Source organism: Lampetra planeri, chromosome 1 (assembly GCF_965212315.1).
Source record: "Lampetra planeri chromosome 1, kcLamPlan1.2.h2, whole genome shotgun sequence".
Lineage (NCBI taxonomy): Eukaryota > Metazoa > Chordata > Hyperoartia > Petromyzontiformes > Petromyzontidae > Lampetra > Lampetra planeri.
The window spans coordinates 27,746,045-27,773,556 of record NC_136107.1 but is presented as its reverse complement, the minus strand read 5'-3'; the positions used below and the strand labels follow the sequence as shown (position 1 = coordinate 27,773,556).

At 53.5% G+C, this 27,512-nt stretch overlaps 2 protein-coding genes across 6 annotated transcripts in view; both read left to right on the top strand.

Moving 5' to 3' along the window:
• Window positions 1–27,512, top strand: part of LOC144720878 (uncharacterized) — a 213,370-nt gene that overhangs the window by 142,860 nt on the left and 42,998 nt on the right. The window lies entirely within an intron of this gene.
• The window catches only part of LOC144720851 (uncharacterized), a 92,153-nt gene that overhangs the window by 21,643 nt on the left and 42,998 nt on the right, over window positions 1–27,512 (top strand). For 4 of the 5 annotated variants that reach the window (XM_078597945.1, XM_078597969.1, XM_078597952.1 and 1 more), the window contains exons 4-6: window positions 11,150–11,275; window positions 19,185–19,273; window positions 21,341–21,548. In XM_078597945.1, coding sequence (XP_078454071.1) covers window positions 11,150–11,275; window positions 19,185–19,273; window positions 21,341–21,548 — 423 coding nt within the window. Of the gene's footprint in view, window positions 1–11,149; window positions 11,276–11,335; window positions 13,714–17,448; window positions 17,675–19,184; window positions 19,274–21,340; window positions 21,549–27,512 lie in introns of those variants that run through there. The other variant, XM_078597979.1, reaches the window with a different exon arrangement.

The window sequence follows — 27,512 nt, the reverse complement described above, 5'->3', positions numbered from 1 at the left end:
GCTCCAGGTCCTCCTGTACCACATCACTCCATCTCTTCTCTAGACCGTGCCGCGTCCGTTTAGCCCCCTCGATCCGGCCGAACAAAAGCTGTTTAGGCATGCGGTGGCTGGGCATATGGGCTACATGACCCAGCCAACGCAGCTTTGCCTGCCGGAGGAGCTCACCGATGGGACTTTGCCCAGATCTTTCAAGAATTTGTGAGCTCCTCACACAATCCAGACTGGTTAAACTTAGGATGGATCGTAGGCAGGCCAGCCTAAATGTTTATAACTGGCAAAGATGCTCCATTAGGGGGGTCCGCGTTTCGCAAGCGTAGAGAAGGGAGGGAATGACCGTGGCCGAGAAGACCTGAAGCTTCGTGTGGAGCGACAGACCAGGTAGCTTCCACACAACATTACGCAACCGATGAAAATATATTGCTGCTCGACTGATTCGGAGTGAGACCTCCGCTGTTAAACCGGAGCCGGTCATGAGCACACTGCACAGGTATGGGAAACTCTCCAATCTCTCTGTAATGTAGTAACTCGGCGGGAGACGACTTCACGGGTAACACACTCTTTATTTTACCAAACTCGTTCACAGGTGACTAACACCTACTTTGTATCTCGGGTGACAAACACCCACTTAGTATCTCGGGTGACAAACACCCGCTTAGTATCTCGGGTGACAAACACCCACTTAGTATCTCGGGTGACAAACACCCACTTAGCTACTCGGCGACTAACGCCCCTGAGCTACTCGGGACACTCCCTGCCCGAGGTATCCGTCTTGACTGTGGGTCCCCAGCCCGACCCACGTGGGCGTCGGACCCCGGGTCCCACAGCCTCGCCTCCGAGCCACACAGGGCCCCGGTCCCCACAAGGACGGCGGGACTAGGGGTCTCGGGGCACTAGGTCTTCAGCTCCGTCTTCTGGTCTTCAACTGGGTAACTCTCCCCGAGTGCTCTCGCGCGTCCCCCTTTATACCCCACCTGCGGACGTCGCTGCGAGCACCCATCTTATTCGACCAATCACTGGGCGCTGGCTACGATCCTGTTTTCCCACATCTCAGCGTGCCTCACCACTCACGCCGCGCCGCCCCGTCATCTGTCACTCCCGGCGCGCGCGTCCACACCACGCCCACAACGCGTGCCCAACCCCGCACCCCGTGCCGCCCCGTGATCCATCACTGTCACAGTCGGCGCACGTCAACACCACCACTACATCACCCCCTACCACATAGCTCGCAGCCGACCCGGCTGCTATAAAAATATACAAACCGCCCTGTGTGCCCCGTAACACAACACAACAACAAGAACAACAACTAACGTAACAACACAACACGACGCGAACACTACCATCCGCAACCATCAACCAATGCCACCGCGACAATAGAACAATATATACAAACCGGCGAGTGACAATAGCAATGTGTATGCAGAAAGGAAAATAAATGGAAATTTTTTTTTTTTCTTTCGACTCGTGCAGTGTCCCATTCTTTCCGAGCGTCCCTACAACGGGACATTACCCCGGCAGAGGGGAACACCGGGCGAGCTCGGTGTTGAGAAAAACGTCTTCATGAAAATTGTTGTGCCCTAGCCCGAGTCCGCCTTGCCGGTCCGTCGTACGGCACCAGACGCGGTTGAACGTCCGGTGGTGCCGGCGGTTCAGGAAGACATCGGCCAGGCATCGAGGACCCGTGCGTGCCGCGGGGTTCAGGCTCCCGACGGTCAGCAGCCGTCAAGCCCGAGGCACCTGGGGGTGGGTCAGGTGGAGACACGTGAGGATCAGCCTGCGACACCTCCCTCCCCGAGTCGACGGTCACATCACACGCCCGGTTGTTACGGCACAGAACGGGGTCACACGGTGCCGCATAGGGCTTCAGTCGGGAGGGGTGCACGTACCAACGGCGTTTTTCCCATTTAATCTGTATACTCTGGGGTCGTGCAACCCGCACAATTTCCACCGGTCCCCTCCAAGGTCTCAACAACTTGGGGGACGTAGCCAACGGTGCATGTGGACAATGCAGCCAGGCCTTATCGCCTGGTTTCCAATCATGCGTATGCACCCTCCGCCCATGCAATCTCTCGTTCGCAATTTGCCGCGACCGCGAATTCAACCTCGCCGCCTCCCGCGCTTCAGTCAATTTGGCGATATTAAATTTGATGTGGTCTGCCAATTTAGATTTTGCACGTGGCTGGGAAATCCCCAGTTGGACGTCCATGGCCGGATCGGCCTCCCGCCCATACATAAGAAAAAATGGGGAAAACCCCGTCGCCGCATGAGGGGCCATTCGATAGGCCGCGAGTACCCCCGGCACGTGTAAGTCCCAATCAACCTGATCGTCGCAGACCTGTTGGCACAACATAGACGTAATCGTCCTGTTCAGACGCTCAACCATCCCGTCAGTCTGCGGGTGGTAGGGGGAAGTACGCACTTTCTTTGTACCCAACAGGTCGCACACCTCGCGCAACAAAACGCTCGAAAAATTATTTCCTTGATCCGTCAGCAAGCGTTCGGGGGCGCCCTTGTCCAAAACATAACCCTGGACAAAGGCGTCCGCCACCGCTGCAGCCGACTGGTTGGCGAGCGGCCATGCCATAGGCCATCGGGTGAAGTATTCCACGCCAACCAGCAGGAACCTATTTCCCCTTGGTGTAGCAGGAAAGGGCCCCAAGATGTCCAACGCAACCAATTCGTTTATACGCGAAACTTGAATGGATTGCAGCGGTGGATTAGCTGCCAATGGTGGCGGTTTCCTTTTGGCGCACCCTACGCATCCCTTAAGAATATTCGCCACGTCGTTACCCATCCCCGGCCAATAATAGTCTCGCTGGATTAGGGCGAGCGTTTTGTGAAAACCCAGATGCATGAGCCGTTCATGAGCTGCCAGAACGACCCTACCCCGCATAGCAACAGGCACAACGAGCACGTGACGCCGGGACATGTTGTCCCACTTCATCAAAAGGCCCTGTCTGCACACCCAGGAACCGACCCGCGCCTCCCCTACCTCGGGAGCGCCAACTTTCCGACGTAGCGTAAGTAGGGAGCTGTCGGACATTTGGAGACGGCCCCACTCAATGAGGGGCAACGACAACAGCGAATCCCTCCCCGTGGGGGCATCGACTCCCGGGGTGTCAGTGGCGGCGAGCGCAACTCCCGGGGTGCCGGCGACCGGGGGTTTGCACCGCGCCGATCCCAACAAACATGTGCAGTCCGTGCACGGTGGCAACCGCGACAAGGCGTCCGCATTTGAGTGTCGCAATCCCTTGCGGTAAATCGTCGTGAATTGGTAGTCCTGAAGGACCTCCAACCATCGGGACAATTGGCCCGATGGCTGTGCCACGCGCATAGCGTATTGTAGAGCCGCATGGTCCGTACGGACCGTAAAATGACGGCCGTAAAGATACGGCCTGAATTGCTGTGTAAAAAACACAATCGCTAACAATTCACGACGAGTTACGCAATAGCGTTGTTCGGCGGGGGAAAGAACTCTACTACCGTAGGCGACCACCCGTTCAACCCCCCCGACCACCTGTGAGAGCACCCCCCCGATACCCGTGTTGCTGGCATCTGTGTCAAGCAAAAACGGTTGTGTGAAATCGGGGTAACACAAGGGGGGAGCCTGCACCAAGGCGTCACGAAGGGAGCAGAACGCAGCCTCCTCTTCCGCCCCCCAGTGAAACCGCACACCCTTAGCCGTCAAAGCGTGCAGGGGCCTGGCTATGGTGGCAAATTGCTTGACAAAACGACGGTAATAGGAGGCGAAACCAATGAAACTGCGAACCTCCGTGACCGAGGTTGGCGTTGGCCATGAGCTGACGCAATGCGTCTTAGCAGGGTCCGTCGAGATCCCTGAACGACTCACGATATGGCCCAAATACCTGACCGATTCCCGAAGCAGAAAACATTTAGCCGGTTTAAATTTAAGCTTAGCGGAACGCATCCTGAGGAACACCGCTCTCAGCCGCTGGAGGTGCTCCTCAAAAGTCCGACTAAAGACGATGATATCGTCGAGATAAATCAAACAGGTATCCCATTGGAGGCCCGACAAAACCAATTCCATGAGTCTCTGGAACGTGGCGGGAGCGGAATGTAAGCCCATGGGCAAACGGTTGAATTCAAATAGGCCACCAGGTGTCCGGAAAGCAGTTTTAGGTTTAGACTCGTTATCGAGTGGCAATTGCCAAAATCCAGAAAGCAGATCGAGTGTGGAAAAAAACTGTGCTCCCGCCAAGGCATCCAGCGACTCATCCATCCTGGGGAGCGGATACGCATCCGCCATCGAGATTTTGTTTAAGCGGCGGAAATCGACACAAAACCGCAAGGACCCGTCCTGTTTTTTTACTAGGACAATAGGAGCACCCCACGGACTAGAAGAGGGCGAAATGATATCGGCCGCCAACATATCATTAACCGCCGATTGCACATGCTCCTTCTCGGCTGGGCTGAGCCGGAAGGGATTCTGACGAATAGGGGCCGCGTCCCCTGTAGCTATGTGGTGGCGCAACAGGTCAGTGCAGCCGATATCGTACTTATGTTTGCTGAACACGTCAGCAAACTCGAGTAGCAAACCCCTCAATGCTCCCAATTGCACCTTGGACAAGTTAGCAGAACCGGCACACAACGAGTCCAACCACTCAGTCCCCTCATCACTTGGAGGATGCGACTTGACAGTGAAATCTGCTTGAGCCACGAGCCGTTCCTCAACGGGTAGCGGCGCGGCGTGAGCCAGCACCGTTCCCTGCGCAATTACGGCCGGCCGCGACCCCGTATTCAGGACCATTACGAACGGCTCACTGTCCCCTCTCACCATGGTTTGAGCAACCGCTAAGTCGAGGCCCCTTCTGGCCCTGTTAGACGGCCCCAACAGCACCCCCTGTGCCTCCGCACCCACCTCGAGTGGCTTCCTCAACCGAAGGGGTACTAACATTTGCGATCCCGGGGGCACCCGTACAGTGTGAGTTGCCAGCGCCTGCACCGTCGCACAAACCGTGCGCATTTTGGTAGGGCTCGTCAAGAACGCAACCCGCCGACCTGACGGAAGCTCAATGCAGGCCTGATCTATAAGAATTTTGATGGGCATTTTGGACAAAAAGTCCGTACCTAGCAAACAGGGAACGGCCAGCGATGATGATACGAAAATAGGGCCCGCCAATTTGATGTCACCAATGCAAATAGTCGCCCGAATCTGGCCGATGATCCCCAGGGATCCCCCATTCGCCGCATAAAATGGCACGTCTACTGGCAGAAGGGGTCTACTTTGGACGGGAAGAATGTTATAAATAAGGTCCGAGATGATGGTGGCCGACGCACCCGTGTCCACAAGCACCCGGACCTCAACCCCGTCAATAAACCCCGTTACCACGGACGACCCGGCCGACGCAGCCACGATCCTGTGGGCCAATTCGGACCACTCGACTGCTTGCGGGCCGTGTACGGACCCCCCTCGCCGAAGTGAACCCCCGGCACCCAGCCGCGAACCCCCCACCGCCAAGCGGCGACCCGAATGTGCCGTGTTTGTGGACCGAACGTGTGAGGTGCCGCGACTTGCCGGGTTTTGTTGGGATGACTTGTGGGCCTGGTCGTCGTCCCGACGTGGTCCTGTGGCGCGCTGACGCGGGGCCCGGCACCCGGCTGCGACGTGACCCCGAAGGCCGCAGTTGTAGCAGACGACGGACGTCGTAGGTTTCGGTTGCTCCAGCTTGCGGGGTGAACGTGTGGGCGAACGACCTCCCGTTCTCCACTCCCCCGGACGCGATGCAGCGAAGGCCTGCTCCTGATCCTTAGCTGGCTGAGGTTCGGCGATCGTGGCGGCCAGTGCCGCGTTCCCCGCCCATTTGCAGACGACCCCCGGCTTGCGTTTGAGGACCTCGTACGCGTGAATGCTCGTGGCGATCGCCAGGGAGCAGATATCCATCTCGTCCGCCACATTGATGGGGACCCCCAACTCGTGGGCCAACGCCAGCAGCTGCTCCGTCACCATGGCGTCCTTCCCCTCCTTATCCATGCGGGGAAAAGCTGCGTCCGCCAAGGCGAGCAGTGCCGTGCGATAGGCGAGCGTCGTTTCTCCAGCCACCTTCCGCCGATCGTAGAACTGGTGGCGACACGTGGAGGGCGGTCCGAACACCTTCGCCATCAGGTGTAGTGCGGCCTGGAGCGTAGAGCGGGACGACCTTGCAGCAGATGTGAAGGCTGCAAGCGCGTCGTCGTCAAGCATCGCTGGCAACGCACGCAGGGCAGTGGTGTCGGACCACCCCGACATCTCCTGATGAGCGAGGAACCTTCGTTGGAAGGCTCCCCAGTCGCCCCCATCCGCCTTGAACGCCGACAGCGCGGGCAATCTTTGCTGGAGGACCCGATCGTCGTCGACGTCGGAGAGATTTTCCCGCGTTCCGCTGTAGTTGTGTAAAATGTCGGCTCGGTTGTCAGGCGCAAAATGGAGAGCTCCGGCGCGCGCTGATGACGTGGGCTGCGCTGAGCGGAGGTGCCCGGCCACGTGGCGTCCGTGTTTCCCGCCAATCGATGGCGGCCCCTCAAAAACGGCGGCAACTTCCAGACTTTTGGCGCGAAGCGCCTTTTGGCGGGATTCCTCCAACGTCGCTTCCTCCACCAACCCCGCAGCCGTTTTCCCGCTCGCCGGAACGGAGATGTCAGCCAAGACAGCGGCGGCGGCGAGTAGCAACTCCGCCAACCGGGAGTGCGCGTCTTGGAGGCTGGTGTCGGAGGCAAGCGGAGCGTCGGCCATCACCGCGAAGTGCTGCATCGGCGGCAACTCCTCGTCCTCTCCTCCCGAGGTTGGTGTCCCCGGTACGCCGTCGTCGTCCCGACCTCGCTCGTGGGTACGGGTAGTCTTCCTCGTGTCCATACTTCTTGAAGACATGTTTACTTCTGACGCCAGTTGTAATGTAGTAACTCGGCGGGAGACGACTTCACGGGTAACACACTCTTTATTTTACCAAACTCGTTCACAGGTGACTAACACCTACTTTGTATCTCGGGTGACAAACACCCACTTAGTATCTCGGGTGACAAACACCCGCTTAGTATCTCGGGTGACAAACACCCACTTAGTATCTCGGGTGACAAACACCCACTTAGCTACTCGGCGACTAACGCCCCTGAGCTACTCGGGACACTCCCTGCCCGAAGTATCCGTCTTGACTGTGGGTCCCCAGCCCGACCCACGTGGGCGTCGGACCCCGGGTCCCACAGCCTCGCCTCCGAGCCACACAGGGCCCCGGTCCCCACAAGGACGGCGGGACTAGGGGTCTCGGGGCACTAGGTCTTCAGCTCCGTCTTCTGGTCTTCAACTGGGTAACTCTCCCCGAGTGCTCTCGCGCGTCCCCCTTTATACCCCACCTGCGGACGTCGCTGCGAGCACCCATCTTATTCGACCAATCACTGGGCGCTGGCTACGATCCTGTTTTCCCACATCTCAGCGTGCCTCACCACTCACGCCGCGCCGCCCCGTCATCTGTCACTCCCGGCGCGCGCGTCCACACCACGCCCACAACGCGTGCCCAACCCCGCACCCCGCGCCGCCCCGTGATCCATCACTGTCACAGTCGGCGCACGTCAACACCACCACTACATCTCCACAACTGCCCCATCACCGATTGGGAGTGGTGGGGGTGGAGTGTCCGATGGTACAAAATACCCGGGCAGGTGTTGTATATGTCGGGTCTAGGAAAATTAATATAAATGATAAAATTAAATGAAAATGAGAAAATGGTTATTTATGAAAAATAATGGTAATGTATGTAATTATGTACATAATTATGCTAATTATGTCTATAATTACATTAGCTCATGCAGGAGTATGCAATTATGCTAATGTGTGCCATTGCGATAATTCGGCTGTCTCGTTGTCTAGGGTTGTATTATCAATCGGGATAATACAATTAATTGTATGAAGTTATGCAAGTGTAATAAAGGACTCGATCCTGGGTCTGTCTCCGTTGTCCTTTATTCGGGTTCTTACACTTTTCCCACACGGCCCTCGCTCAGAGCTCTCCCCTTGGCAGCTCCATAGCTGCTCTCGCTCCCATAGCCTCCACACCTCTGCAGCTCCGCTGCAGATCCCCTGTGCAGTCCTCCGGCTGCCCTCACTGCAGCTCCACCGCTGCCCGTCGTTCCTCCGCGCTTGGTCACCGCTGGCCGACGGTGCCAAGTCTTACTCCCCCGTGTGTGTGGCGATCTCGCCACTCCTCGACCTCCGCCCTGCGTGGCCTCACTCTAACTCTGTCTCCCACACTCCCCCGTCTCTTCCGGTATCTCTCCCTTAAGACCTCACCCCTCTCTCACACGTGACCTAACTCCTCCCCCCCCATGACGTCATATCCGCGAAGCCGTTTACGCCCGCATTACACAAGTGTGATGTAGTATGCTGATTAAGCTCGGCTTCGTTGTCTAGGGTTGTATTATCAATCGGGATAATACAATTAATTTAACTTTAACTTTACTGATTATGTTTTAGTGTGTTTATGTCAGGTCTCCAAATTAAAATCTCTTCGCAGGATACATTTCTTATAATCATGATTATTACGCATGAACTTAGGAATGCACCACTCAGACACTTCTGTGTTAAGCAACTTTAATCTTTAAACAAAAAAACATAGCATTCTAATATGCGAACTCTTATGCTTGGAATTGTCAACACAGTACTCCTGGAGATGTTCTTCTCATTGATCCGTACATTCAACCCTCAATGATTACGTTTGTTAAACTGGGTAACAGAGCAATCAATTTATTCCTCAGAGTAAAGCGAGCATACATGGCGATAGGAAAAAGTCCTTAAAAATGAATGTAACAATATTCATACGAACAGCAATAAAGAAACATGTCCCGAAAGCAAAAGTAGGCCTCAATGAATTAATTGGTAAGATTATGCAATTAACGAAATGTCTTGGAATAATGGTGTGCGGCAGTGTGCCTGCTTGTCTAGCAAATGCTTATCAATTGGTTAAGGCTTCAATAAATTCGCGGGCAAGATTCTGTGATCAAAAGAAAGATTTCAACACAATAGTCTCCCTGTGAGTGTGTAGATTCGTAACGTAGATGTTTATACACGTTTTAGTTTCATCAATTAATTCATTGATGAAACGACCGTATCCACGTAACTCAATGGGCGAAGCACAAGGATAACTTTTGGAGTCCTCTTATTAGTCTCGAAATGTGCATTATGTGTGTGTTGGTATATCGTCCCTTGTTCAACTCTTTGCGTTAAGCAGACGCTGGGCGATGCGTTGTGAGTGTGTGGACGTGTCATACACACAGCTCTCCCTCCCCCCCTCGAGGCGGCAGCTGCAGCTGCTTGTCCACTGCTGGATGAAGAGAGTCGGCACGACGCTTGCCGTTGGCGGTGCGCGATGATTCCGTCGTCAGAGAGCGCCCGCAGCTCGTCCGCTGGTCGCCGTTCCTCACTCTTGTCTTGGTTCCCAGCTGGTGCTGGTCGGTGTGTGTGGGTCGAACCCACGGCGGTCTCGCCGGCGCTCTCCTCTTCTTCACGGGTGGCTGGTCAGGCTCTTTCCCCTACTCCGTGCTCTCTCCTTGCTCTCTCCGTGCTCTTGCCCTTGGCGTGCACATGCGCTTGCAGCTCGTCCGCTGCTGCTGGTCTTCTGCGATGCTCGCTTGGTCGATGCTTGGCGCTTTCTGCCCTTTCTCCAGGTTGATTGCTTGTTGTTGCTCGTCACTCTTTCTCTCTCTTGCTCCCTTCTTGATCGTGCAGCTGCCAGCTTCACCGAGCACCCGCCCTTACTTCAGGGCTGTGCTGGCTCAGGCTCTTTCCACTGCTCCAGTCTCTCTCCGTTGGCAGGCAGCTGCTAGCTTCGCGTTGGCATTCAGTAATGCCTCTCCCACCCTTCCTTCAGGGCTTCGCCTTGTCGTTGCTCAACTTCCATGCTCTCCGCCCTTCCTCCAATAGGGCTCCTGTTGTGAGCTGCTCATCGCTGGCTGGTTCACTCACTCTCAATACTTGTAAATTGTATTCGTACACCTCTTACACAATACAACTTATCGCAATTCTTGACTTTGCAAGCGACTCAAAACATCAGGATGAATGTAGAATAAAACTTCCAGCGATACTCTGTTGGTCCGTGCCGAACTCAGCACCGAGCATCACCTCGCCCCTCTTCTCTGCGAGACACAACACCCATTGCTGATGTCGAGGCCATACCCCGGAGCCTGCCATGTGCAGTACTGACTTGCATTATCTGTGTCCTTGCTTAAATGTGAAATTTTCTCCCCTCTCTGCACGTCTCTTGCGAAAGGAAAAATACAGATGCCCTCTGTCACCATTCTCCTCCCGTGGCCGCAGCCACCTGGTTGCCCCCCCCCTTTCTGACCTTTGACTGGCTGCTTTTCATCACAGTTTATGTTTTTGTTTGCATTCCCCCCCCCTCTTTGTGGTGTTTGTTATCTCGAGGGGAGACACCCTTCATACGTATTTTATGGCTAGCATGTGTTGTGTCAAATTGTTGGAAGACAAAGGTGGCCGGGGAGGCTCTGATTCCATGGAATACGTATTATCTGGTCTTGTGTGTTTGACCTATTTTTCTTGTATCTCTTTTGAGTTACCCGCGGTCTAATACCTTGTGATTATTATTTGGTTTATGTTTAACCAAGATTCATAATGTACCATTAGATGTTATCTCCGGTATTTGAAGGCTTTTATTAACTTTTGCTCCCTGTCTGTATCCAGGGATCCGTGCTTTTTATTCTCGAGTTATATTTTGATATCCTGAGGTTGGAGATGTAACTAAGTTTTCACTTAAGCTTTCTTGATTGCCGGAATTCATATTCCTTGGTTCTCTTGGTAAAGTCACGTAGATAGAAAGATACAATAACAAATAAAATAAGTAATACTGCAGTCTATGATGTCGACTTATTCTTATAGCCAAGTTTCGAACTTTTACCGTATAAAAAAATGGCAGTTATCATGTCCGTTTGCCCTGTGCTCTGCGTCTGTGCCAGTGAGTCTGGATATTTGTTTGTGAACTGTCCAAAACGTCCGCGTGTTTGTGCGTGAACTTGAGCTTTTCGCAATGTACACAGCGGCGTGCCTCCACACGTGGTGCTCCCGTGTCCGTGTGTCTATGAGTTCGTGGCTCTGTGTGTCCATGTGTCTGTGTCCCCATGTCTCCGTGCATGTGTCTCTGTCTCCACACAGAGCTGCTGGCCCAGGCTCTCACGTCTCTGTCGGACAAGGACTCCCCGGTGCCCGACGCAAACTTCAGACTCATCTACTACACTGTGGGCATTCTGATGAGATACACGGACAAGAGCCCAGCACTGAGTGAGCAGCACGGAGTGAGGGCCACAGCAGCGGCAAAAACACCAGAGTTGAGTAGAGAGTAGTTATAGTGGTGGTAGAGTAGAGTAGAAAGTGGTTATAGTGGTGGTAGAGTAGAGAGTGGTTATAGTGGTGGTAGAGCAGAGTAGAAAGTGGTTATAGTGGTGGTAGAGTAGAGTAGATAATGGTGGTAGTGGTGGTAGAGTAGAGTAGAGAGTGGTTGTAGTAGTGGTAGAGTAGAGTAGAGAGTGGTTGTAGTGGTGGTAGAGCAGAGTAGAGAGTGGTGATAGTAGTGGTAGAGTAGAGTAGAGAGTGGTTGTAGTGGTGGTAGAGTAGAGTAGAGAGTGGTTGTAGTGGTGGTAAAGTTGAGTAGAGAGTGGTGATAGTGGTGGTAGAGTAGAGTAGAGAGTGGTGGTAGAGTAGAGTAAAGAGTGGTTGTAGTGGTGGTAGAGTAGAGTAGAGAGTGGTGGTAGTGGTGGTAGAGTAGAGTAGAGAGTGGTGGTAGTGGTGGTAGAGTAGAGTAGAGAGTGGTTGTAGTGGTGGTAGAGTAGAGTAGAGAGTGGTTGTAGTGGTGGTAGAGTAGAATAGAGAGTGGTTGTGTAATGCGAGCAAGGATTGAGGGGGGCGGAGTCTGGGTCACGTGAGGAGAGGGAGGAGTTAGGGTCACGTGGGGGAGAGGATTTAGGGAGAGAACCGGAAGGGATCGGGGAGTTAAGACGGAGTGAAAACGGGAGGAGGCCACGCTGGGCAGTACAGGGAGGGTGGCGCGATCGCCACGTGTTGGGAGACCTCGGCACCGTCGGCCATCGGTGTCCGGGCGCAGGGGGGCTAGCGGGCTGTGGAAGGCTGGCCGTGAGCGAGGAGGAGCGGAGCAGCAGTGTGGCTGCAGAGCGGAGCAGCAGTGTGGCTGCAGAGCGGAGCAGCAGTGTGGCTGCAGAGCGGAGCAACAGGGTGGCTGCCGGGCAGAGCAGCAGTGTGGCTGCGGAGTGCTCGATGGAGGAGACGCGGGCCTGAGCGAGGACGTTGTGGGAGCGAGATTTACACGAATCCAAATAAAGGACAACGGAGATCGACACTGTGGAAGAGTCCTTTATTACACTGGTGTCAGAAGTGAAACGGCATGTCAAAATAGCTAAGAAGAAAGAACGTCCCTGCACCATCTTCTGAAGACGACCTCCCTCCAGCGGTGGCGCTACCGACGATGGAGGGGGGAAGCGACGCAGGGACGAGCGACGGTCCGGGGGTGCAGGACGTTGCTGCTTCGGTGGGTCCATCCACGCAAGTGGACGCCGACGAAGGATGGCGACAGGTGGCGGCCCAACTGGAGGCACTGAAGGCGGTGTTGACGCAGTTGTGCGACCTCGTGACGCCGGCGACGACTTCGGGGAGGCCCAGCGGGGAACAGCGGGCTGCGGCCTTGCCGACGCCGTCAGCCCTCTCCACCACGCGGCACGAAGCCGCCATCTTGGGCGTGGACAAAGAGAGAATGGCGGGAAGCCGCCATCTTACGCCCTCCACCGCGGGGAGCCGCCATCTTGAACACGTTGCGGAGTGACGCCATCTTGTCGCTGCCGCACAAGTCACCATCGACGGAGGACGGCGGAGCAAGGACCCGCAGCCGTCATCTAACAACTGTTAAAGAGTTCTCCATCGGCGGAGATTGGAGCGCGTTCGCCTGCCGTATTCAAGCGGCTGTACGATCTGCCAAATGGACGGACGCGGAGGCCCTGGAAGTCCTGCCAACACTTCTCGACGACGAGTCCGTCAGGTTCTTCCACTCCATCAAGGCCGAAAAGAAGAGGACGCTACAGGGGGTCTTTGAGGAAATGGCGGACGCGTATGAGCCTCCGGACGATGCTCATCGCAGATTCGTACAGCGGCAACGGGGGCCGGAAGAATCGCCGGTGGCATTCCGAGGCGCCGTTCTGGAACTAGCTATGGCTGCGTAACCTGAAACGGAGCCTGAATTGTTGGAACCCCTCATATTGGGCAAGATGCTGGAGTTATCTAGGGACTTGGGGATTCCCATAACGGTGTGCGGCCATGATAAGTTGATGTCCCGTGCTGCGGCTAAGTGCTTGGATGCCCAATTTAACCTTCGACGGTGGAAACAGGTGTCGGTTTGAACGGGGGGCCCCATCGTCGAAGGCGGTGCTACAGGGGACCCCAAGAAGGCTGTCTACGTTCCTGACGACAGGGGTCTGCAGGAGTTGACGGCTGCGGCCGCCCAGTGGCCTGCTCGAGAGGGAGCGGGGGTGCGCTCCGGGCCGCCGACACGGGAGCGTCGGGACAGAGGGGGTGCTGCGTGCCGAAACGACTTGGAGTGTTTCCGCTGCGGCCGTAAGGGCCACTTCGCCAGGGATTGTTGGGCTCGCATCCCGGGGCCTCCCCAGCAGGAGGCCTCTGCCACGGACGTGACGCGAAAGGACCATCCAGGACAGGCAAGTTGGTGCGCATCAGACACCCGGCAAGGCCTGTCACCTCATGCATCACCATCGCCGCACGGTCCGTGTGTCATTAACAACGGGGGGCCGCCGATCGACCCGTGTCGCTCGCTGACGCAAGACGGAAATTGGCACGGAGGGTGGTTGCGGCCGCTACTGGGTCGTCCACTGTGCCTGGTTCTATTCAGGGGGTCGAGGTGCGCATTTTGGTGGACTCAGGTGCGTCCGCGACCATTATCTCAGATGTAATTTTTCATCTCTTAGGCATTCCGCCGGGAAGGGTGCGACCGGTTTATGACTCTTGCATAGCGGCGAACGGGGGAAGTATGGGCATTGTGGGCCAGGTGGACGCCAACATATCGATTGGGGGGGTGTCGGCTTCAGGGACCATTTTGATTTCCAGGTCCCTCGCAGTGCCCTGTTTGTTGGGGACCGATTTCCTGGCAAAAATGCCCATTCAAATAAGGGTGAATCAAAATTGCATTGAATTGCCAGGGGGTCGGAAAATTTCGTTCTTGCCGTCGCCCTGGGGCGACTCTGCCCCTGTCTGCCAGGTGCAGGCGCTGTCCGATGTATCTGTTGATATTCCACCTGGTTCGCAAATGCTTATTCCGTTGAGGTATCGGAAACCAGTGCCTGGCGTTGAGGGAGCGATGGGTGTATTGTTATCGTCGTCCACGGCTATAACGGGCGGCTCGGCACTGGTCGGGGCACAGACAATTGTCCGGCCGGGTCAGCCTCTGTTTTTACAAGTGCTGAATGGGAGTGCGGATAATGTTAGCGTACCGGCCGGAACGGTTTTGGCTCACGCCACGACTGCTTTCACAGCCCATGACGACCGGGGCCGCCGGGACCTGGTAGGGGGGGTTTCGGCCCCCACGGGGCAGGATGATTGGTGGGTTGCCGAGTTGTGTGGGGAAAACTCATCCCTGACTGGGGAACAACGGTCCGCGCTTCGCGCGCTCTTGCTAAGCTATTCCGACGTTTTCAGCTCGGATGATTTTGATTTGGGACGCACCTCCTTGCTCTCCCACCACATTGATACGGGGGATGCCGCTCCGATTCGGATGAACCCGCATCGGTTGAGCCCGATGGAGCGGGATCATGTTCGCGGCGCAGTGGAGGATATGCTGGCTGCTGACATAATTTCCCCGTCTAACAGTCCGTGGGGCGCGCCGGTGGTCCTTGTGAAGAAAAAGGATGGGAAATTGCGATTTTGTGTCGATTTTCGCAAATTAAACAAAGTGTCCATGGCAGACGTGTACCCCCTGCCGCGTATGGATGATTCCCTCGATGCCTTGTCCGGGGCGAAATTTTTTTCTACGCTTGATCTCTCCTCGGGATTCTGGCAGCTTCCCCTGGATGAGTCCTCGAGGGAAAAGACGGCTTTCCGTACGCCGCAGGGCTTATTTCAGTTTAATTGTCTTCCAATGGGCTTGAATGCTGCCCCCGCCACTTTTCAGCAGTTGATGGAGCTGGTGTTAACGGGTCTGCAGTGGGAGACATGTTAGATATATTTAGACAATGTTATTGTCTTTAGCCGCACGTTTGAAGAACATCTACAGAGATTGGAAGCGGTGTTTGCTAGGATGCGCTCCGCCAATTTGAAATTTAAACCCAAAAAGTGTCACCTACTGCAACGATCCGTGCGCTATTTGGGACACATAGTCAGTGCGGACGGGGTGGCCACAGACCCAGAGAAGACGGCGTGCGTTCACAACTGGCCCAACCCCGGCCTCGGTGGGGGACGTACGTCGCTTCCTTGGGTTCGCTTCATATTATCGCAGGTTCGTTCCGAACTTTGCTACGATCGCTAGGCCCTTGCACCTCCTTACGGGGAAGGGCCGGAGGTTCAGCTGGGGACCGCCGGAGGAAGCGGTGTTTGAAGGCCTACGTGATCGTTTGGCGACGGCGCCGACATTGGACTATCCGAATTTTTATCGCCCTTTTATTCTGGATACGGACGCTAGTGACACCGGGATCGGGGCCATAGCCTACGGTAGCCGCGTGCTGTCTCCGGCAGAGACCCGCAACTGCGTTACTCGCCGCGAACTATTGGCTATTGTCTACTTTCTCCGCCAATATCGCCCGTATCTATATGGCCGGTCGTTTATTGTTCGCACGGACCATGCGGCTTTGCAATATGCCCTGAGAGTTGACCAACCATCTGGCCAACTGGCACGATGGTTGGAAACCCTGCAGGAATTTTCCTTCGAAATTCAGTACCGGAAGGGGTCGCGTCACGCGAACGCGGACGCGCTCTCCAGGTTGCCGCAGGGGTCCCCTTGCGCTTGCGCTTCGGGTACGAATAGGCGTACGCCGGTTCAGTAACCCCCTCGGCCTGTTGTGTCAGCTGTCGAGGTGCCCGAGGCTCCCGTATGCCCGGGACCGGCCGATGGGGTTCTGAACCTGCCGCGCTCGGTATGGATTCGCGAGCAGTTGCTTGATGACTCGCTGGGGGCCTTACGGAGTCGGGCTGCGAAGGGAACGGGGGGACTGCTGTCTGGTGGGACGCCGGGGGCCGCTCTCCGGGATGGTTTGCTGATGTGGAGGGAGGGGTTGCACGATCGCTGGCGTCTGGTAGTACGTCGTTACGGTACGAATTGATTCGGAATCTGCACTGCGACACTCTATTACATCTCGGGGTGCAGAAAATCTTGTTGACGTTGCAGCGAGACTACTTCTGGCATGGCATGACGACGGATGTCGTCGGACACATTCGAGCGTGTCCCGAGTGTGCCCGGCGGAAGCCGCCTAAAAACCCATATGTGCCACCAGTGCAGTCTATACAGGTGTCTCGGATTAACGAGTTGGTGGCGTTGGATATTTTGGGACCCTTCCCGCCATCCGCTAGGGGCAATACATTTTTGCTGGTCGGGGTGGAATATCTTTCCCGCTGGCCGATGGCTTGGCCCCTACCCGACCAGTAGGCGGCGTCTATCACGGACGCTTTCCTGTTTGGATATGTAATGGACAAAGGGGCGCCGGAAAGGCTGCTCACGGATCAAGGGCGAAATTTTTCTTCTAAATTGTTGGCGGAAGTGTGCGCTGCTCTGGGAACCAAAAAGGTTCGTACGTCTCCCTACCACCCGCAGACGGATGGCATGGTGGAACGGCTTAATCGGACGCTGTCGGCCATGCTATGTCACACGGTTAACGAGAAACAAGCTGATTGGGATTTGCATATCCCTGGGGTACTCTCCGCGTATCGGATGACGCCTCATGCGTCGACAGGGTATTCTCCATTTTTTAAAATGTACGGCCGCGAGAATGTGCCGCCGGTGGACGTACAGCTGGGTACGGGGGCAAAGGGTCCTGTTAAGCCTCTCTCCAAGTACATTCAAGACACTGTTCGACGCGTCACCGAGGCACGGGAGGGGGCCCGATTGGCTACTGCCAAGACCCAGGCCCGGAACGAACGTTGCGCTCGGCGCTCGAATGGGAAATGCCCCTGGCGAGTGGGGGACATGGCCTGGCTGCACTGCCCGCAGGTGCGGGCGGGGACCTCCCCTAAGCTGCACAAACCATGGCAGGGGCCGGTTAAACTTATTGAGGTTCCTAACCCGCAGTCCGCGCGTGTTCGGTTCGGATCTCGGCGCTGGTACGTCCATACGTCTCGGTTGAAACCCTACGTGGCCCCGTGGACGGATGCGTCATCTTCTGATGTTGCATCCGACGCACCTCTGCCTTTGCCTGTTGACCCTGCAAGCGCGCCTGTCGTGCCTTCTACAGACGAACCGGCCGTGACACAGGCGGATGCAGCGAATCCTGCTCTGGGTGGGCCTACCACGGCGACGGGGACACTTGACCCCGCTGCCCCTCCAACCCCACCACAGACACGGTTGCGGGAGACCCCGGACTCGGGTCTCTCCGGGGAACGGGACCTTGGCGTTGACGGGCCTCCAACAGCGGCGGGCGGTTCTAATCCCATCGCTCGTAAAACCCCGTCGCGTTCTCGGTCTGTGGGGGGGCTGCCGCCCGTTCGGGACGGGCCGGCGACCCGCACGCATTCCAAATCCCTTTCCTTTCGTTGATTGTTGTTCTTGTTGTTCTTTGTTATCGTCTTGTTATAATCTCCGTTGTCCGGTGATGCCCGATGGTTGAAAGTTGCTCGCATTATTTTGTTCTGTTGCAGCCGGGGACGGCTGGGGTTTTCATCAGGGGGGGGGTCGCGTAATGCGAGCAAGGATTGAGGGGGGCGGAGTCTGGGTCACGTGAGGAGAGGGAGGAGTTAGGGTTACGTGGGGGAGAGGATTTAGAGAGAGAACCGGAAGGGATCGGGGAGTTAAGACGGAGTGAAAACGGGAGGAGGCCACGCTGGGCAGTACAGGGAGGGTGGCGCGATCGCCACGTGTTGGGAGACCTCGGCACCGTCGGCCATCGGTGTCCGAGTGCAGGGGGGCTAGCGGGCTGTGGAAGGCTGGCCGTGAGCGAGGAGGAGCGGAGCAGCAGTGTGGCTGCAGAGCGGAGCAGCAGGGTGGCTGCCGGGCGGAGCAGCAGTGTGGCTGCGGAGTGCTGGACGGAGGAGACGCGGGCCTGAGCGAGGATGCCGTGGGAGCGAGATTTACACGAACCCAAATAAAGGACAACGGAGATTGACACTGTGGAAGAGTCCTTTATTACAGTTGTAGTGGTGGTAGAGTTGAGTAGAGAGTGGTTGTAGTGGTGGTAGAGTAGAGAGTGGTTGTAGTGGTGGTAGAGTAGAGTAGAGAGTGGTGATAGTGGTGGTAGAGTAGAGTAAAGATTGGTGATAGTGGTGGTAGTGTAGAGTAGAGAGTGGTTGTAGATGTGGCAGAGTAGAGAGTGGTGATAGTGGTGGTAGAGTAGAGTAGAGAGTGGTGATAGTGGTAGTAGAGTAGAGTAGAGAGTGGTGATAGTGGTGGTAGAGTAGAGTAGAGAGTGGTTGTAGAGGTGGTAGAGTAGAGAGTGGTGATAGTGGTGGTAGAGTAGAGTAGAGAGTGGTTATAGTGGTGGTAGAGTAGAGAGAGTGGTGGTTGTCAGGGTGGTGCTGTGAGTGCTGAATGGTGCTAGTGGTGGTGTTAGTGGTGGTGGTGTTAGTGGTGGTGTAGGTGGTGGTGGTGTTAGTGGAGGAGGTGGTGTTAGTCGTGTTAGTGGTGTTAGTAGTGGTGGTGTTAGTGGTGGTGTTAGTGGTGGCTATACGGGGGATCTTTATCTTTGTTAGTGGTGGTGGTGTTAGTGGTGTTAGTGGTGGTGTTAGTGGTGGTGGTGTTAGGGTTACTACCACGACTCCCAAGGTTCAAGTGTCACCTCTAAACAAACCCTAAAATCACCGCCACCGACTCTGGGACTACGGTGGCCACCCCTCCGTGACCAGGCCGCTTGGTCGGTCACGGCACTGCGGCGTCACCACCGGGGTGTCGTGCCGGTGGTGGTAGTGCTGTGGTTGCGCAGTTGTTGATGTGGTTGTTGTTGTTGTTGTGATGTGGTTGATGTTGTGGTTGTGTCAGGCCGTGCTGTGGGTCAGTGTGGCACCACCAAACATCTCCTGGACATCGTGAAGCACCAGCCGCTGTGGGAGCGCAGCAAGACTGAGCCGGTACGGGGAGACACGGGGAGACATGGGGAGACACGGGGAGAGACGGGGACACGCGGGGGGACACGGGGAGACATATGGGGTAAGTAGATGATGGCGAGTAGTAGATGATGTCGAGTAGTAGATGATGACGAGTAGTAGACGATGGCGGGTAGTAGATGATTGCGAATAGTAGATGATGGTGGGTAGTAGATGATGATGATGGCGGATAGTAGATGATGGCGAGTAGTAGATCATGGCAGGTAATAGATGATGATGATTGCAAGTAGTAGATGATGGTGGCGAGTAGTAGATGATGGTGAGTCGTAGACAATGACGAGTAGTAGATGATGGCGGGTAGTAGATGATGGCGGGTAGTAGATGATGGCAAGTAGTAGATGATGGCGGGTAGTAGATGATGGTGAGTAGTAGACGATGATGAGTAGTAGATGATGGCGGGTAGTAGATGGTTAGTAATAGACGATGAGGAGTAGTAGATGGCGAGTAGTAGATGATGATGGGTAGATGATGATGGCGAGTAGTAGATGAAGTATACAACGCAGGGGCCACAGGAGTGGAGCAGACCTCAGGGTGGTGACACCGCCAATGACAACGACCACGAGCAGCGCCGTGTCGATTCGGCGACGGCACGGTTGGCGTGAGAGCCGGCGCCCCGCGTTGTTCCTGCACGTTAGCGACCCGCCTTCCCCCGTGCCCGCTTCGTGTTCCCCTGTGGCTCGCTGGAGGTGACGGTGGTGGCGATCGATGGGAGCTCCTCGGTACCGGGGGGGGGGGGGGGGGGGCAGTGGCGCTGGCCATGCGCTCTCGGCGCCGTTCCATGTAATTCAGTGTTCGCCATTTTAGTGGCGTGGCCGTCGCTCCAGCGGTAGACGGAGGCGTGCGGCCCGAGTCGCCAGTTCTCATCATTCGCTTCTCGAGTCCTCGGAACTCGTCGGAGGACTTTCCCGGCAACCTCTGCCGTCCGGGCTTGGCTCGCCGGCGCGGCGTGGTCCGCGCGCGTGAACCTGCGGGACGACGTCGTCAGAATGTCGCCAGAACGTCGCGGGGGTGAGATCGCTCGACGCCGGGGAGAAAGCGGAGTCCGCCGGGGCGCATGGCAGCGAGGTCGGGCGAATACCGCGACCGTGCCGAGCCGGTGTCGGAAGGCGGCCTCGGTCAGAGCGGGCGCCCGACGGCCGGTTCTGAACCCGCCCGGTGGTCCGGCGGGGACCGATGGGTGCGGTGCGGCGGCCGCCGTGGCGGTTGGCAGCGGACGCCGAGGGGCGAAGGCGCCACGAGTCGACGTCACCGACGCGTCCTCACTGGCTTGAAGGATGGCCGTCGTCCCGGCCACGTTCCGCCACCATGGTACTGTGCCGAGCAGCGGACGCGGCAAGGGACGTTTCCTCGCTCATGCTCCTGGGTTCTCGACGGATTCTGGACGAATCCCAACGGCGCCCGCGGCATTGGCGGGGTCCTTCTGGATGAGGCGGTAGAGAGGTTTTTGTAAATTTGCCGTCTGAAGGTTCGGTCAGCGATTGCTCATTGACCGCTGATCGGCCGTCCGGCGATGTCCTCAGAGCTCGCCCGCTGAGGTTTGTCGTTGGCTCGTTCCTTTTGCGCGCGGCTCCTCTCCCACCCCGCGCCGCCGTCGTCTTCTTGCCGAGTTTAGGGACTGGAACCGGGCCTCTGCCATCTCCCGCTTCTGATCTATGTCGAGTCGACAGAAAACAAGCATGCAAATGCACTCGTAAACAAACGTGTAAATACGCATAAACAAGCATGTAAACACACGTGTAAATACAGATATAAACACACATGTAAACACACTTGTAAACAAGCATGTAAACACACGTAAACACGCATGCTAACATGAAAATAAGCATGTGAACACGCATGTAAACACATGTAAACAAACATCTAAACACGTATTTAAGCATGTAAGCACATGAGTGTGTCGCCGTGGCAGCGTGGAGCGCTGGTTGATGAAGAACCCCGTGTGTCTGACCCCGTGTGTCTCACCCCTTTTGTCTCACCCCGTATTTCTCACCTCGTGTGTCTCACCCCGTGTCTCACCCCGTGCATCTCCAGGCTATACACAGCCTGCTGGTGTACACAGGCTCTCTGCTGGGGAACCTCTCCCGCGAGGCAGAGAACCGCGCCTGCTTCCGCCAGAGCAATGCGGTGCCCGTGATGCAGGAGCTGCTCAAGAAGGACGACGCGGAGGTCAGGTTGGCTGCCCTGCAGGTCATCGCCCTCGTGCTGGAGGAGAGCGACTGCGACCCCCTGGGAGAGACAAGTAAACACCTCTCACCGCACGAGCCGACCGCTCAACCGGCGCACGCACCCCGTACGGACCGCTCGCCTGCAGGACTCGACACTCGGCCCTCACTCGCCCACCGCTCGTCTCCCTTGCACAGCTTTAGTTAGAGGAGGGCTGTAAACAGTGGCGGAGCCAGTGGGGGGTGGGGTGGCACGTGCCCCCCCAATGATCCGATCGAAATTAGGGATTCCAATCGGATCATTGTGGTTCATTAGTAATAAATCGGCATTTCGCGACCCCCACTGCCACTGTGTAGCATATTATTATGTGCCAGGGACTCTATAAGATGATAGGACAATAGTCTGAGTCTATGATTGGCAGTAACAGCAAAGCAGTTATAAGTGACTCAGAATTGCGCGCAGTTGCGTATACAGTACACGACTTCCCTGAAGGCATACCTTCTGCGAGCGCGATGCCGATCACACACGCGTCAAATAAAAATCAAGGGACAAGTCCTTACTTACTAACAACTATCAATTTTCATTGCTGGAGGGGTTTCCCCCCCTACCTGAAAATCCTGGCTCCGCGACTGGGTGTAAACGTCACCGTTTCCGCATTAAAGCGAAGATGTTGACATTTTGGCTGATTGGCCTTGTTCAGGATCAAGTTCAAGTTCATTTATTAGGTATAGCCCTGTGAGCCATTCGGCTCTTGAATCGGGTGCAACTGCTACAAACAAAAAAACATGAACAAGAAAACATCTTAAAGTGACTATGTGCAAACTGAAAAACCAGGAAAAAAAACAGCAAAAATTCCAGAAAAAAATCACCGTACACCAACGCTGTGTGCAAAAATCCCAGTGGGATGCAAGTCAAACAACAACAACCACAAGACAACTTAGATTAAGGCCATCAGTCTAAGTCTGTACTACAACAAACTAAACCAAAACTTTTCGAAATCACCAAAATAAAGCTATAAAAACAATGTAAGTTATCATAGGAACTGTGACCGAATTTTCACAATAAACGACATAAACAACATGTACCACCAAACCCTTCAGCCATAACTGGCTGCATGAGTCACTCCACAACATCAGGAGCATCAGTCGGAGTATCAAATTTTTCAATGCACCTTTAAGATCAACACACTAAATCGAGAGGGATTTAGACAGATCTCCTGAAACGTTTGGGTGGGTTGCGTTGAGATTGTTGTTACAGGATACTGTAAGTGATTGTGAGTGATGGCTATTTTTGTGATGCCAGTCTCACTGAAATGTACAGAGTCTGAAGAATAGTAGAGGCTTTTGCTTTAACACGTAGGCTTTCACAGCTTTTGGCTAACCATCGAACAAAGATGGTGGTCACTGCATCACGTGTTTTCAAATGCGCTTCTGCGGCCATATGGAATGCACTTCTATATCATCTAGAGTGAAACTCATTTCTTTAGAACTGATTTTTGTGTTTAGTTTGTTGTCCTTGCCCCGCACCTCCGATTAACACGGTTGGCTATATACGGAAATTAATTCAACATATGTAAAGGGTTAATGATTGTGTGTGGATGCTGTTTTAGGCCTGATAGTCGTCAGGCTGTGTCAGTAGGTGTGTGCTTGTATTCACGTGTGTGCACACAGAGCTACACAAGTAGTGTAAACACAATGGAGCATAGCAAGCACGTCTCTACATGTATACCACCATGTGTACACTCGGTCCTAGTCATTTTAAGCCACGCGTTTGTGTGATCACTCACGTCCCTGTGTGTGTGTGAGATCACTGTTACGTTCCTGTGTGTGTGATCACTGTTATGTTCCTGTGTGTATGTGTAAGATCAATGTTACGTTCCTGTGTGTGTGTGAGATCACTGTTACGTTAATGTGTGTGTGTGAGATCACTGTTATGTTCCTGTGTGTGTGTGTGAGATCACTGTTATGTTCCTGTGTGTGTGTGAGATAACTGTTACGTTCCTGTGTGTGTGTGTGTGTGAGATTACTGTCCTGTTCCTATGTGTTTGTAAGATCACTGTTACGTTCCTGTGTGTGTGTGAGATCATTGTTATGTTCCGGCAAAACAACCCCCTACCACCTCGTGGTTCAATTCAGTTCAGTTCATGTATTAGGTAGAGCCCTGTAAGCCATTCGGTTCTTGAATCGGGTGCAACCGCAACAAATAAAACATGAACAAGAAACATCTTAAAGTGACTACGCGCAACAGAAAAATCCAGGAATAAACAGTAAAGTCTTCCAGAAAAAGCACCGTATATCAATTATGTGATCAAAAACCCAGTGGGATGCAAGTCAAACAATAACAACCATAAGACAATTTAGATTAAAGGTATCAGTCTAAGTCTGTACTACAACAAACAAAACCAAAACGTTTCCGAAATCACCAAAATAAAGCTATAAAAACAATGTAACAGTGATCATAGTAACTGTGATTCAAATTTAACAATAAACGATGTCCATAACATGTACGACCAAACTTTGCAGCCATAGCTGACAGGATGAGTCACTCCATAACAGCAGGAGTGTCAACATTTTTCAATGCACCTTTAAAGATCAGCACACTATAATCAAAACTCAATATCATACTTTGCAGCGGTCATCTGGAACGATACATTTGATTTCAGGCCACTGAATAGCAGTGGCAGCTCGGGGTGTACAACTCCTCTAGAGCAGTTTTGAGTGAAGATCTCACAGGTAGTGATCCAAGTTGCAGTTTATTGGCGACAGCATTCCAGACCCTGGGGGAATCAATAGAAAAGGCCCTTCCAGTATTTGTACGGCAATAAGGAATGTGAAGCTGGTAAATGAGTGAAGACCTTAGGTCACATTTGTTCTTCAAAACAGTGAGGAGATCCAGCAGGTAGTCTGCTTATTTTTTTGTAAGTAAATCATGAATGAATAACATTTGATGCACAAGCCGTCGATCATTAAGAGATGTTAAGTTTGACGCAATGTAGAGATCGCAGTGGTGGGTCCTAGATGGGCAGTTCAATGCAAATCTTAAGGCCGAGTGATAAATTGACTCAAGTTTCTTCAGTACAGTACTGGGGTGGATTTATATACGATGTCACAGTAATCAAGTAGAGGAAGTATGGTAGCTTTTATAAATTCCAAACGGAACATACGGGGGAAGCAGTGCTTGTGTCGATACAGAAAACCAATTTAAATCAAGGATGATCCCAAGATACCTATAGCTATAGATCTTGACTTGCTCTATTTGATAATTATTTAAGGAATGTAATTGGGGAAAAAATAACGTACTGCTTTAGTCCTGGTGAGAAGCATAGCACCTTGGTTTTGGAGGTAATCAGGACTAGTTTAAGAGCAACTAGCTGATGTTGTAGTTTGTTGAAATCACCCTGGAGCTCAGTAATCACGTCATCCGGAGAGCGGCCATCAGTCATCAGTATCGTGTCATCTGCAAACAGATTTACCCTGGAATGATCCAGGTCAGTGCCCAAGTCATTGACATAAAGAGAGAACAAGAGGGGCCGAGGATGGTACCCTGTGGAGCCCCTATTGTTATCTTAACACTGTTTGACCTCCAGCCATCTATGAATACAGTTTGGGTGCGAAAAGAGAGGTAATTTTTTAACCATTCCACTGCGTGTTTCGAGAAATGGAGGCAACTTAGTGTACTGAGCAGGGTGTTGTGATCGACTGTATCAAAGGTATTGGACAAGTCAAGTAAAAGACTGGCGCAGTACTGCTTATTATCAAGGTTACTGTAAATGTGATTCAGAGAGTCTAATGCAGCAAGATAATTGAGCCTCAATTTAGTTTTTAAAATACTTATAGATTAAGAGGTGACTGATAATTTACCATCGAGGGACCTCTGTAAAATTGTTAAGTTATTAAATACCTTAGATGGGGAACCAAATTAAAGTTTAAATCTTTAGGCCTGAGGCCTACTAACCTGTTATTAGACGAAGCCTGCAGCGTGAGAATTAATCCTCAAATTAGTAAAAAATGCACTAACAGATTTAGGGGTGACTGAAGATCTGCCATCTAACGATCTCTGTAATTGTTAAGTTATTAAACACCTTAGTTGGATAAACAAATTCATGTTTAAACCATTCGGCTTACAGCTTGAGGCCTTCTAACCTGTTTCTAGGCGAAGCCTGAATCCTCAATTACGCTTAATTTACTTATAGATTAAGAATGTTCCATGAGAACATTTATTGATTACCAGAGTGTTGATGATGGGTGTTGGTGTTGGTGATGAATGGTAATCATGATGGGTGGTGAAGATGGATTGTGATGCTGATGGGTGTACGTACATGCGGGAGCACGCAAACCTGCCTGGTCAGACTGAGACGAACTGGAACTGATTAATTAAACCCCCCTGCACCCGCCAATCTCAATTTAAACACACACACAGCTCACTCACACACACAGCTCACTCACACTCACTCACACGCAGCTCATTCTCACTCATTCTCAAGCACAGATCACACTCACAAGCTCACTCACACGCCGCCATCTTGTAGGACGGGCAACGTTTTCGTGGACAGTGCTGTGGGGGGCAGGGCCAATTGCCATTGGGCGTTTGTAACCACCACAGCGGCTAAATGGGGGCTCTGGATGGGTGTGAGGGGCTGGTAACCCCTCCACCTTCAATAAATTACCACAAAACCACGTGAAAAATATCTAATTAATAAGCTTGTGCCGGAGGCCCCGGGGAGACAGGCGTCTATGATGTCTCCTGGCCAAACCCCATTTGACGGAGCCAGGATATTGAATCTTTACCCTCGGGGCTCCTCCAGAAACAACAAAAAGCTACTACAGATGGCCACGTCGAATGTTCGAACGCTCACTGCGGAGGAGAGCCTGCCACACCTCTGTCGGGAGCTGGACCGGTACCGCCTGGATCTCTGTGGTATTCAGGAGGTCCGGTGGACCGGATCTGGCTCCTGCTACCATTAGGGGTGGACAGTCCTCTACTCGGGGCAGGAGATTACCAAACAACAGGGAGTGGCTCTTCTTCTGAACAAAATAATGAAGGGGGCGTGGGAGCGTGGCAGTGAGGTGTAGGAAGCTGTATGCCCCAAGCTACTTTGGGCTCGTCTTCCCATCAAACGAAGGCGAGGAGTGGTGGTCATGGTTACGTATGCCCCCACCGAAGACGAACATCCGAGGAGGGATGCAGGCAAGGCCGATGATTCAAGATTTGAAGCTTTCGTGACTGCAAGGATTCATACTCTTAGTTCTTTCGGTAAAGTCACGTAGGTAAAAAAATGAAATTAAAATTAATAAAAATAATAAAATCACGACGTTTCGGAGGCAACACAAGTCTCCGTCATCAGGTGGGACCGTCACATCCAGATTTGCTGCATCAAGTGAGGGAGGGATTCAAGATGCAAGCTCTTAAATACCAGTTAAGGGGGAGGAGAGGGGGGAGGAGCTTATCAGAATGTGGTAGCCAATGAATGAAACGTATCGGGAGGGGGGGGGCGGGGCTAAAAGAGGGCACGGGGTACTCGTGGACATGGGTGTGGACATGTTTGTGCGCAAGTCACTGTGGATGCACATGATAGAAAAGAAACAAAAATGCCCATGTTTATACCAGTGTTGGCTGACAATAAAGAGAGTACTGTTAAACGCTAGGGATGTTAACACTCGGTAAAGTAAAATAGTGCCTGTCAGATAAGATGGTCCAAAAATGTGTAGTTAAATCTTTTTTGCATGGTTGATAACATCTTTCCAATGATTACTAAGTTTGTACCCATCATCACGGTTGAAATTATGTCTGTGTTTGTGTATCTGAATGGCTTCGTGTACAAACCTTTGATGGTAGCCAGAGGGTTTGCAGAGCACCTTAGTCTCGGAAAAAACAATATCATGAGAGCCCACCGAGTTGTAGCAATGATCGGCAACGGCGGAAGACTCAATTTTGCCATGTTTCAAATCTGACTTGTGCTCGCGGACACGATCAGATCCATGACGTTTCATTTCCCCAATGTAACAGTCACCACAGCTGTAACTCAGTTTATAGACTCCAG